We start from the raw sequence: 11,394 nt of genomic DNA, 5'->3' as shown, positions 1-11,394 counted from the left end.
ACTCTGCTTGAGGTACCTCTCTCCTCTGTATTTTCAGTTTGTTTGTGACCTATTTGTAAAGGTAAGCATAAAACAGTGGGGTTTTTTCTATTAGAAGATGATCATCTACTGTATTCTTGCCCCAATACATATTGTCTCCTGTGGTGGGAATGGAGTTTACCAATAACTGGGCAGATGGGTCCTCTCCTGTGTGATTATAATGAAGGTTTGTGAAATTACAATTTATATTGCAAAATAAAGTAGTAGTACACTGAATTGTTGTTTTTCTGAGATCCCAGAAAAACATCTTTTAGTGAAAAACCTGCCTCCTCAAAGCTTATACTCCCAAATGCCTTCCAAGTCTTGTACATATCTGACTGTTTCATTTCACTCACTTATATGAAATATATTATGGCTTGAAGACTGAGCTGGCCAATGACCTATAAAACTTCCATTCTCGGTAACAATGTGGGAGAAGGCTGGACTGACCCTACGAGACCTACCAGAACCCCAACTGTGGTTACAGAGCTGTCCATTGTGGCAAAAGAGGACAAATTAAGTAATACTGGCATCCCCCTAGTGCCATTTACTAGATGAATGGCAGCTTGCATCTTCCCATTATTTTATGAAGCGCATAAAGATCACTACAGCAATGTTACAATCAGGAAAAAAAAAAAGAGTTTACATGAGTTACCAAGCATACACGTACAGATGTAGGACTGGTGTTTCCTAACTTGATCACATTGCCTGCAATGTATAATTTATAGCGATTACAGTGAAGACAGAAAGCTGGATCTGCGCTATGTGGAAAAAGACAGCAACTGTAATATTACCACAATGGCATTAACTGTTTATGTGAAACAGGCACAACTTCTTTCCTTTCAAAGTATTAATAAGCTACATATACCATGAGTTGGTAGCATGGCATTGCAAAGGCAAAAGCCACAAATGTCACGGAATCACAGAAATATGACTAAAAGAAAGAGATATGAAAATATCACCTAGTTTATTGCCATATACCAAAGAGGATCAACTATTACAAGTCTTCTCACCAGATAAAAAGAAGAAAGCATTCCATACTTCCTCTTCAGCTGTGCCATGACTAAAATAGGCAAAACAAATGGCCCGGGGGCAGCTTCCCTGTTCCAGACATCTTCCTCCATGCTGAAAAGACAAGGAGGCAGCCAATGCAAACCAGCAAGAAAACAGCTTTAGCTCCCAGAGATTCCACCATAACATGCACTGGGGCTTTGAGATTAGAGGAGGGCTAAAGCTGTGTCCTGGAAGCCTCACTTTGCGTCACCTGTGGTACAAAAAGCAGTGCAATGGTAACCAAAAACTGCTCACAATTCATCTGGGTTAACCTGCTTTAGCACCAAGTAATATTACCACCTTCTGGGAGACTAAGGATCAGATTTTAAAAAATTCAAATGCTTAATAAATAGGATTTAGCTCATCAACCTTTGTTGACCACTAAACTGAAAATCATCAGTTTAAAAAATTAACCATCATTGAAAAGCTCTACATCTCCCACGAAGCCATACTGCTCGCTCTCTCCCTGCCTGCTAGCACTCAATGTTGCCTAGACTTTTTCTTCTGCTGGGACTGTACAGACAGTGCATTGCTTGCTCATGTGCAGGACTAGGCAGGGCTATATGAATTTTCTGTGGCAAACCTGACACAATGTCCTGTCACTTGGCCACATGAAGAAGTGGCTTTCAAACTTGATTAATCCATTCTGCGCACTGTTACCATTAGTTCCCAAATACCTCTCGCAGAACTTAAGCACCTCTGTGAGCTCAAGTTTCTAAGATGTTTCGAAGAAGCTGGGCAGCAGCTACAGAAGCAAAAGTCAGCTGGGCAAGCACTAACAAAGAAAAGAACTGGCAAGTTCTCAAACCCACTAAGGGTGTCCCCGAGTGAGGAACTCAGTGAAGCAATCCATGAGGCAAACAAATGTACGTTGCAAACAGTTCATACTATTTTATTGCATGGATTTCCTATATTGTGTCTGTATTGCATTGCTCTCTTTAATTACTCCCTATGCAGTGCCTTTAAGTAAAATTCTTTAACTTGCTATCATGTCAGAGAGATGCCGGGTTTCTTTATGGCAGCTTGCCTGAACTTCCTTTGTTCCTAGTTCAACTCTTTGGAGAGAGAGGGAGGGCAATGGCCCCCAGTGAAAAGTAGTCCTGGCTATCTTAGGATATACTTGTCCCACTGGGATGACATACCCAGTTACTAGAGTGGAAAGCTGTGTGAGGATGCCACCACAGCCATCTGCTCTCCGGGTCATAACCCAGACCTTACAAGATACAACAGCTATCATCTACAACAGCAAGAGACTAGGACCATTTAATGCCAGTGAGCCAAAAGTCTCTCCAGATTCTGCCGGGCTTTGCTCCTATACTAAATGAAACATCAGCCCTTCCCGCTTCTGACTTCTCAGTTACATCCTCCCCAAAGAACACCTCTACCTAGGGAGAATCTCGCAGAAAAGTACCTGCTCCTCTGGAGAGTTTTTGGGAGAGTGGCGTAAGTCCTTTTCCACTGAACTCTACGCCTTTATCAATCAATCAGAGCTTATTTCACAACATAAGGTCCATACAACACCACTGCATGTATGGAGCCCAAACATATTGTGAACATAGGACCATACTTCTTACTGAGCTGAAACAATTTACCAAAAAAGAACACAGCTTTTAAGTTACATCCACTTGCCTCAGGAAAGTTATTCTTCAGCTGCAGCATGTTTCCTATGAGGGGCAAAGGAAATGGCCCAGGAGGCAGCTTCCCTGTTTCAGACACCTTCCTCCACGCTGAACAGACAAGGAGGCAGACAATGCAAACCAGCAAGAAAACGATTGTGGCTCCCAGGGGTTCCATTGCAATGTGGAACAGGGATGTGGGATCAGGAAGGGCTGAAGCTGCATCCTGGAAGGCTCACTTTATGAAGCCGACAGTAAAAACAACAGTGCAAAAGTAACCAATAGCTGCTCTCGTATCCTCTGGATTAAACATACTGGTTAGAAAAAATCACTCGCTGCCAACAAACTTGGATGAACTGCTTAATTTTTAAGTCTTTGTGACCTTTTTTAAGATCAACCTTGTTCTATAACTATAATATCAGAAAGCAGGGACAAACATTAATCGTTAACAAACCTTGCATTAACAAACCCTGTCATACTTTCATAGCATGCTTGTCTTCTGCCTATTACTGTTGCTTATATGTTTGTCCTCTGATGGGATGCTGCAAATACAACAATGTATTTATCTTCAGGCCATCATATACACTTGTGATTATCATCCCATTGGATATCTTTTAACATTTCTATTGAACACAGAGTTCCAGGTTAAAAAGCATACTCCATTCTAGAAGAGCTGTTTTTCAGCTGTTGGACATGTTGCAGTTTCCACTAATGATTTAAGAGCCCATTCTGAAGACTGTGGACATCTCCACAAAGTACTGTTCTGAAAGTTGGATGACTTCAGAATTACCTGTTAGAGCAGCCGGGCAGAACTGTCTTGAGGTGCCGGGGAAAAAATCTTCCTCTGGAACTGAACTCTTCTATTTCTGCTTGAAGAGCTGCATTTGCTAGGCTGATTTTCACCCCCTGGTTTGCAGTTGCAGTCCAAGTCCTCAAGAACTGCTCCAGCTCCAAAGCAGTTGCACAGACCGCTTTGATGTACTTTGCCCCTTGACTCTCATCTGTCAGCCCTCCCTTTCCTCTGTTCTCTTCCATGTTCTTCCCTTCAAGCACCCGCTACTTTCTTACTATCTTTTCCACCAGGAAATGCTGCAGAAGAGAAGAGATAGAGATTTAGTCTCCCCCTGTACCTCCTCTGGAACTTCTCACGGACTCTCCAGGTGAAATGTTTGAGCAGCAACCAAGTTGTGCCCCTGCTTTTGGACTATACATTTCCCCAGTACAATGCTGTTCACGCACACCTAGCTATGTCTCTTCTGTGGTGCTAGTCTCCAAGGACCTGCCATCTTTGCCATGATTTGGATTCTACCAGTCACACAGAGGGCCCTCAGGCAGAGAGGGGAATAGTTACTCAGAGACAGAACTGGGAACACAGCTGTCGGCTCTTGGCCTGATCGGGACGCCGCTGTCACACAATCCTCCAGCCAGCCAGGTAGACAGTCTCTAAAATTTTCTCCCAATAAAAAGTCACTTGTGGGACAAGCTCCTCTTCCCATTTCTACTTCCTGGAGGTGGGATACTCAAGAGTTTGTGAAGGAATTTGCTATTTCTTAGCTCTCTTACCTGAAAACACTAAGTGCTTGCTGACAATGCATGGCTAGATGGATTTCCATCTTCAGAGTTCCTGGAGGTTTTCATCTTTGTAGTTTTAAAACAGCATTGTATTTTCCATACGTAGAAAAGCAACTTTTTCAACAGGAACAAGATTTGGTCTTCACTTTGCCTTTACTGCTTTATCTTGTGGAAGTTTTTTTCTGCTGACACATCGCCCTCTTGTGGCCCTCCTGCAATCCTGTCAAGGAAAGACCATGAGCAGAGAAACGCCATATTATTTTTCTTTGAAATTTTCTATGCCCCGATAGCACAGATTCCTAGACCTTCCAACAGCATGCTGGGTTGCATGTGGTGAGTGGATCTCTTCATCAAAGCAACTATCAAATGCACCTGTGATTAAAACAAGACATGGCTAAGCCAGTGGTTCTACAAAAACAAATCCAAATAGGAGTGTCACTGGAGTATATTTAAACCTATTCTTGAGCCTGCTCTTTGCCTTGCTATGAACATACAAACCAGGCACCAGGCCTCTGACTACAAAGAGGTGGGATGGGACAGGCCAGGAAGCTCCAGGCAGTCTGAGCATTCTCCAGGTGAGGTAAGTACAGAGGGAATGAGATACAATGGTTTTACTTCCATGTGACCCTATTTACCTATCCACTGTCACTCAGTCCCCTTGATCTCCTCGGCCTCGAGGGGTGAGGAGCAATACCTGTAAACAACAGCTACATGGATGCTGTTTTAGAGGGCACCACTCCAATTTTGGTCATGACACTGACAGCACCCTCTGCTTCCAGACATGTCTTCGGAGACCTGAGAAGTGATTAGGGCTTACAGCTAGTATGCGTGTACTCCAGAGTGGTGTTTTGTACAGTCACAATCTGCTTAATCACAAATTTCCAGTTCTCTGCTGAGCAGAGGACAAACTCTAGCCCTCGTGCCCCTGAGAATGTATTCTTGCTTAGTTAGGACTAGCCTATCCTTGAGTGCAACCCTTTCTGCCCAAACACTCTGACAATCCTTATATCTAACTACCATGTTAGGAGAACTTCCTACTGGGCTGCTGTCATGCCCATAGCTGCCTTTGGCAACACAGCATGCTCCAGGCACACGTTATGGAAGGAAAGTCTTCCTGCTGCAGGGTGAGCTCGGTACATTAAACCATGCTTAGGAAGGGTGAGGCACATAACTGTCTCCTCTTTTCTATTAAGAAAGACTGGCAGCCCTGAAACATCTTCACTATTATGTGCCTCCCCATGGTCTCAAGATGAAAAGATGCCCTACTGGGTCCAAGGCAGCTGGAAGTGCTAGAGGATGTAAACACAAAACAGAGAGGAGAGCCGTGCTGTTTTTCTTGGCCACTTCAGGAACTTACATAGCAAGGCTGCTGTTATGATCCCAGTGACAGTGAATCCTTCTTACTATGGAACTGTGAGTTGTGGCATCCCAACTGGAACGTGGACAGTATGTGTTAAGGAAAAGGGAAGGTGACTGGGACTCATCTTAAGACAGAGCAGGGCTGCCATACATCCAGTTCCGTATCTGGCTTAGATCTGTGGAGTCTGTCTCCCATTGAGGGTCTGAGCATATGGTCCACATCCAATAAGGGAGTGGACTTGCCACTACATTGGCAGTGTGCTGCCATTAGAGCATGGAGCGTGTCTGGGCCGTGTTCCGTTCTATGTTCAATACTTGATTTGCAGGCTATCTGCCATAAGCAGAACTTATTTGGCTTGCTGCCATGCGATAGGACAAGTCACTGGCACTTAAGGCTTGATATTATTCTTATCACATGGAGATGATCACAATTCTCTAGACAGCAGGTGGCCAGCTCTCCATTGTAGTTCCTTAGGATACAATTCTGTCACCCCTTCATCTTGGCCCTGCACCTAGCCAGAGTGCAGGGCCAGCTGCATCCCTGCAGTGGAGAACAATCCCTTTGTGTGCCAGCATCCGCTCTGTGCCTCTAGCACCATCTTCCCAGAAAGAGCTGGGAATTAGAGAGATCACTAGGCTGGAAGATCGGTGGTGGTGTTTCAAACCTAGAACAACCTGCCCTTGTAAGCATTTCAGTGGCTGGTCAGCTCTAGATGATGTCCACCTATCCAGAACCATTTCCAACCTGATATAAATCAGCAACTTTTCTGTTCTTGGAGATGGGTAGGGGCCAGGAAGGGGACTTACAGGGGATCAGGGACTAAGCTCCCAGCCACATGCAGGTGCTGTATGCTGTAATGAAAATTCTCATTCTTCCAGGGAACAGAGGAGCTCCGAGCAGCACCCTCAAGCTTTTACATCAGCAGCCAAACATCTGTGATTCTCCTTCACAATGGCAAAGCCAAAGGATGGTACTATCAAAAACACTGTTGAGTCTGTCTGAATCATGTCTAGCTCTTGTATAATCTACAGATGCATGAAACACTGGAGAAACAGGACTTTTAGATTGTCTACCACTTTGTGGTACCACTTCCCAGCATCAGAGATCACCAAGCAGGCCACTGTTCAGGCTGTCATTCAAATGCCAGTCTCTAGGCACAAAGACTTTAGGTCTGCCTGGCTAGATCCTCTTGTCCAGCAGAACTGCGAACACACCATGAATCCTGAGAAGATGACGATCTGTCAGATTTTAAAAGTCTGCTGTTCTACATGGTATAATTTCCTCCAACACAGAAATGATAACTCATCTGTTGGTACCTCTGTGGCTTTGATAACAGTACTAAAATGTCTAATTTGCTTTCACAAGTAGAAAAGTCATCAGTGAGCTAACTATGGATAAAAGCAATACAGATGCAAATGGCTGGATACCTCTGGGAGACTTAAACCCCGTTCTTTAAAGATGCTCATTCCAAAAAGGCCTTTCTTCAAAGTGAACTCAACACTTTCTCAAATCCTACATCAAGGCCATACAGAATAGTATTTTCTATTTTAAATTTAGGATTTTTAAAGTGATGGTGAAGGCTTTCAAAGGTCATCTGCTTCACTGCTTTTAAATAGCACTAGGGAAAAGCGTCCATTTTGACTATTTACAGTGGCTGTACACTGACTGACAGCATTATGATCTTTACCACACTGGCACCTGACTAGACATTCTTCTAAACAGCCTGTAGGAAGTTTGAACTACTTCTTTCCTACATCAGCACTTGTACTATCCTCAACTGCAACTCTGCTTCACTGCTTTTAAATAGCACTAGGGAAAAGCGTCCATTTTGACTATTTACAGTATCTGTACACTGACTGACAGCATTATGATCTTTACCACACTGGCACCTGACTAGACATTCTTCTAAACAGCCTGTAGGAAGTTTGAACTACTTCTTTCCTACATCAGCACTTGTACTATCCTCAGCTGCAACTCACTCAAAAGCCAGATTGAGCTAGTCAGCGTCAATAGGTACGGAAAAAAGAAACTTGGAGTAGGAGTACCTGTTCAGTAAGAAGGGCTCTGCTAAATTAGCAATTTGGAACACTGTTAATCTGGTAGAGAAGAAGCTTTTTGTGCTGGGCATGCCTCTTCAAAAACTACTAGGATCAAAATTCATTGGTAAAGTAGAGAAAGATCTACTAAGTTCACTGAGCATGTGATAAAGCAATACTTCTTGCAATTTCACCTGAGGCCCAGACAGTCAAAGAATGTAATTGCAGGAATACTTGACGCAGAGTTAAAAACATGTTCTCTTCTATGATCTCCAGCAGCTGGAAGGAGTTTGTCTTTATTAACAGACCCTTGGAAAAAATAAAAAGACAACTTACATAATCGTTCCAACAGGAATTTGAGATTCCAGAGAGACAAATGCAGCAAGGTGTTTTATTGTAAATTTATAATAGTCTCTCTATTTCTAACAGATAAAGGTGGATACCAAAAATGAAGTGTTTTCAATACCATGCTCATAACTCCAAAGGCCCGGGTATCTTCTCAACGCAGAGCTCAATGAAGGAAAAAATGAAGTTTAGGTCCTGCTGCTACTAAGGGAAAATGTCTTTATAGGTTATGGAGGGCTTTTCTTAGACAGAGTATTTCATGTGGGACATAGGACTAACACACAGATAGCCAGTATCAACATATGAGTTAGGGACAGGCTTCTACTTTTCACTGCAGAATGACTGAGGCAACAGAACCTCTTGAGAAGAGGAAAATACTATTCAGCCTTAAGCCTGAATACAGCCTACTGTATTCAATAGATAGAAAAAGTTACCAGTCTTGATGTTAGCTGTAACCAAATCCTTGTCAACATACAGAATTGCTGTTGTGCAACTTAAACAGAAATCAGTCTGACTCATAGCCCAACTCCAACTTAAAGACTCTTGTAATTTCATCGTTTCTCCAGTTTTTTGTACTTGGCTTCTGCAGAAGGAAAAATAACAGTATTTTAGGACTGGATAGGTAAAAGCTTTGAATCCTGTAAGCTGCTATACATCTTAAAATTCAAGTTAATTTACAGTATCACTCAGGGTCATTTTTTACTAAAGCATTTAGGCAAATACAACTGTATAATACAATTCTTAAGGACCAGGTGCTTAAGCCAGACAACTAATATTAATTTAAGCCAAGGGGACTTGAGTGCCTGGTGGAACTTTATGAATCCCTCTGTTTGCAGGATTAAACATCCGTTTTTAAAATTTGGGTCAGTGCATATTGTAAAAGAGAAATCAAGATTCACTAATAAGCCGTAGTTCAGTAATACCTGTACTGGTCCACCTCCATATAACTTGATATATTAATCTTTTCCCAACGCTTCCCACTTCACATACAATGTTCATTGCTCAAAAGCAGCACAGGCAACTCTGCAGCTCAGACTTGTTAAATAGAGGAGGAGTTTGTCTTTTTAAATCCCCTTGCAAGGGACCATGCTGCTAGGTAGTAACAGTAGAGGACAATAGTTACCAAGTTTTTTGGAATACGCATCCAATTTATAAGCTGCCTGCTCCAGAGCTGCAACCTGTTCCTCAATTAGGTTGATTTGTTCCAGATATGGTTGAAGAGCAGCATCTTAAAAAAGCAGAAAAATCGTATCTGTCAGTTCTCAGTAATTCACTTCCAAGAAAAAGTTCACACTTGAAACACAAGAATTTCTCATTACATTCTTCAGATAGAACAATTTAAAAGCTCCTTCCTTACCCTGCCCCAAAATCAAGTGGTGATACTGATCGCCATGTTCGAGGAAAGTACGAAATGTTTAAGAGTACTGGCTAGACTCAACACAAGTAACGATACAATGTGAATCAAAAGAAGCGTTATTTCATATCAGATCCAAAATTTGGGGTAAACCAGGACATAAATTCAGATGTCTTTTCTCTTATGCTAGTCTACATAGTCTATAGCTGTAAAGAAATATAGAAGATTGGCATTGTATAGCAGCATGTCTATTTCAGTCAGTTTTCCTTCCTTCAGCACCTAATGGAGTGTGAACTACCTGACACTCAGATGTTTCATTTCCCAAACAAGCGTACTGTTCGTTATACCCCTACCTTATTTGGTTTACTTACATTTTTGATTTAAATCCTTCAGATTTCTACTGATGTTTATAGCAATATCTTTCATTTCTAGATACTTCAGGCTAGTCAGCTTATTCATGTTTTCCAAGAGTTTGTAGTCTTCACTGGTGGCTTAAAAAGAATAGAGTTTATTTTAATTAAAAGTTGATGTGGTTTGAATTAGGTGCAGACTCTTCAAGAGGACAAGAGATTTCAAACCAACAGCCAAATGTAACAAAGAATAGTTTAGATGGTAATACAGGTGTTGGTATAATGTTCTACAAAAAGAGAGATGACATTTTGTGCATTGTAAAAATCAACTGGACTGATGAATACTTATTCACTTGCAATTTTTTCTGAGAGAGAAAAATTGACTAATTCCTCACATTTCTACTCTTAGTCTGTCAGTTAAACACTTACGTTTACAAAACTGATAGCACAAATCCAGACTGGTAATCTGTACCGTATACCCTCCAAGTCCACACAAATCAGTAGTGCCGTGGAGTCTTTTCAAAACTAGAGCCTACGGAATCCACTAACTTGTTGAGCAGTTTACTTTGCTCCAGTTAATGTTGCACAGCACTTTATTCTAAAGCATGAATGTTGGAAAACGTGTATGATCCTTGCTCTCACTCAGAAACAAAATAGCTGCACATGTTCCACTCTCAGTTGTGCTTCTTTTCTAGTCCTTCTTAACCTAGACCCCTTTTGTTTGTTTGTTTTTCCATGTACAAGCTTCCGCAAGACTAAAAAGAACTTTTTTTTACGTTGCTGATATCACACCGAATTCTTTTGAAAAACGTGCTATTCTGGGACTTCATTAATATGACTAATCTCAGTGTTGTTAGCAGTCTAGCAACACGCCAGACTTGAACTGCCAGTCTTGCTAGATATGACCTAAATAGATATAGTTTAGACAAACTATACAACAGATTTTTTTAAAAGAAAATGAAAAGAAACAAAAACTCACTTGCAGGTCAGTATTGCAGTGCCTTACCTGTCAGTTCACCTGTTAAATAAGTGGCCATTTTGTTGAACATGTCTTTACAGAGTTCATTGATGTCTGCCTCTGCTGGTTCCTTAGCTTCCTCCGCTGTTTCAACAGCAGGATCCTCTAATCAGGGTACAGACATTACAGGGTTAGGGGAAAGTTAGCAGGTATGGAAACACACCGTAAAGATTAAATGGTCCCATCTTTTTCCCCTTCAAATTGACTACACCTACTTTCCATGTAATTTGTCTACTTTACACTAAGGGGTAACAAACCTAGGCAGTTTCCTTGAAGCAGCATCAAGATTATTTCAAAATAATACTTTAGGGAGCATTTAAGGGACAGGCACCTGGCCTGACCACACTTGCAAATATCAGCCCCCTCCTGTGCTTAGACGACAGGAAAGGAATTTGGGGAGAGCTTTTGAGTGATTTTGTGCACAATACTACTGATGTTTATTTCTAGTCACCGATTCAGAACGGAAGAACAGCCCCCCCCCAGTCCGTTTCACGAGGGGCTACAACAGATTCCCCACCCGTGGAAAGCGATAATCACCGCTTTTCTTCTCCAAACCCATTTCTACCACCACCTGCCCTCGTTCTGCTCTTCGCAGGAGCAGTTCAGCACCTCTTCCTCAACCCGAAAGGTTGCTCTTTCGTTTGTCGGCAGCTTTTGCCGGCTTGAACACAA

At 42.1% G+C, this 11,394-nt stretch overlaps 1 protein-coding gene across 1 annotated transcript; it reads right to left on the bottom strand.

The window, feature by feature from the left end:
• Positions 1-7,933: 7,933 nt before the first annotated feature.
• BLOC1S2 (biogenesis of lysosomal organelles complex 1 subunit 2) lies at positions 7,934-10,822 on the bottom strand. Its single transcript, XM_009277714.1, has 4 exons — positions 10,711-10,822; positions 9,726-9,845; positions 9,124-9,228; positions 7,934-8,583 (listed from the first exon to the last, which is right to left on the bottom strand). The coding sequence occupies exons 1-4, from the start codon at positions 10,751-10,753 to the stop codon at positions 8,552-8,554; spliced, it is 300 nt and encodes a 99-aa protein (XP_009275989.1). The 5' UTR covers positions 10,754-10,822; the 3' UTR covers positions 7,934-8,551.
• Between the last annotated feature and the right edge of the window lie 572 nt (positions 10,823-11,394).

Source organism: Aptenodytes forsteri, unplaced genomic scaffold, assembly GCF_000699145.1.
Source record: "Aptenodytes forsteri isolate BGI_AS27 unplaced genomic scaffold, ASM69914v1 Scaffold15, whole genome shotgun sequence".
Lineage (NCBI taxonomy): Eukaryota > Metazoa > Chordata > Aves > Sphenisciformes > Spheniscidae > Aptenodytes > Aptenodytes forsteri.
This window is presented reverse-complemented; position numbering and strand designations above follow the sequence as displayed.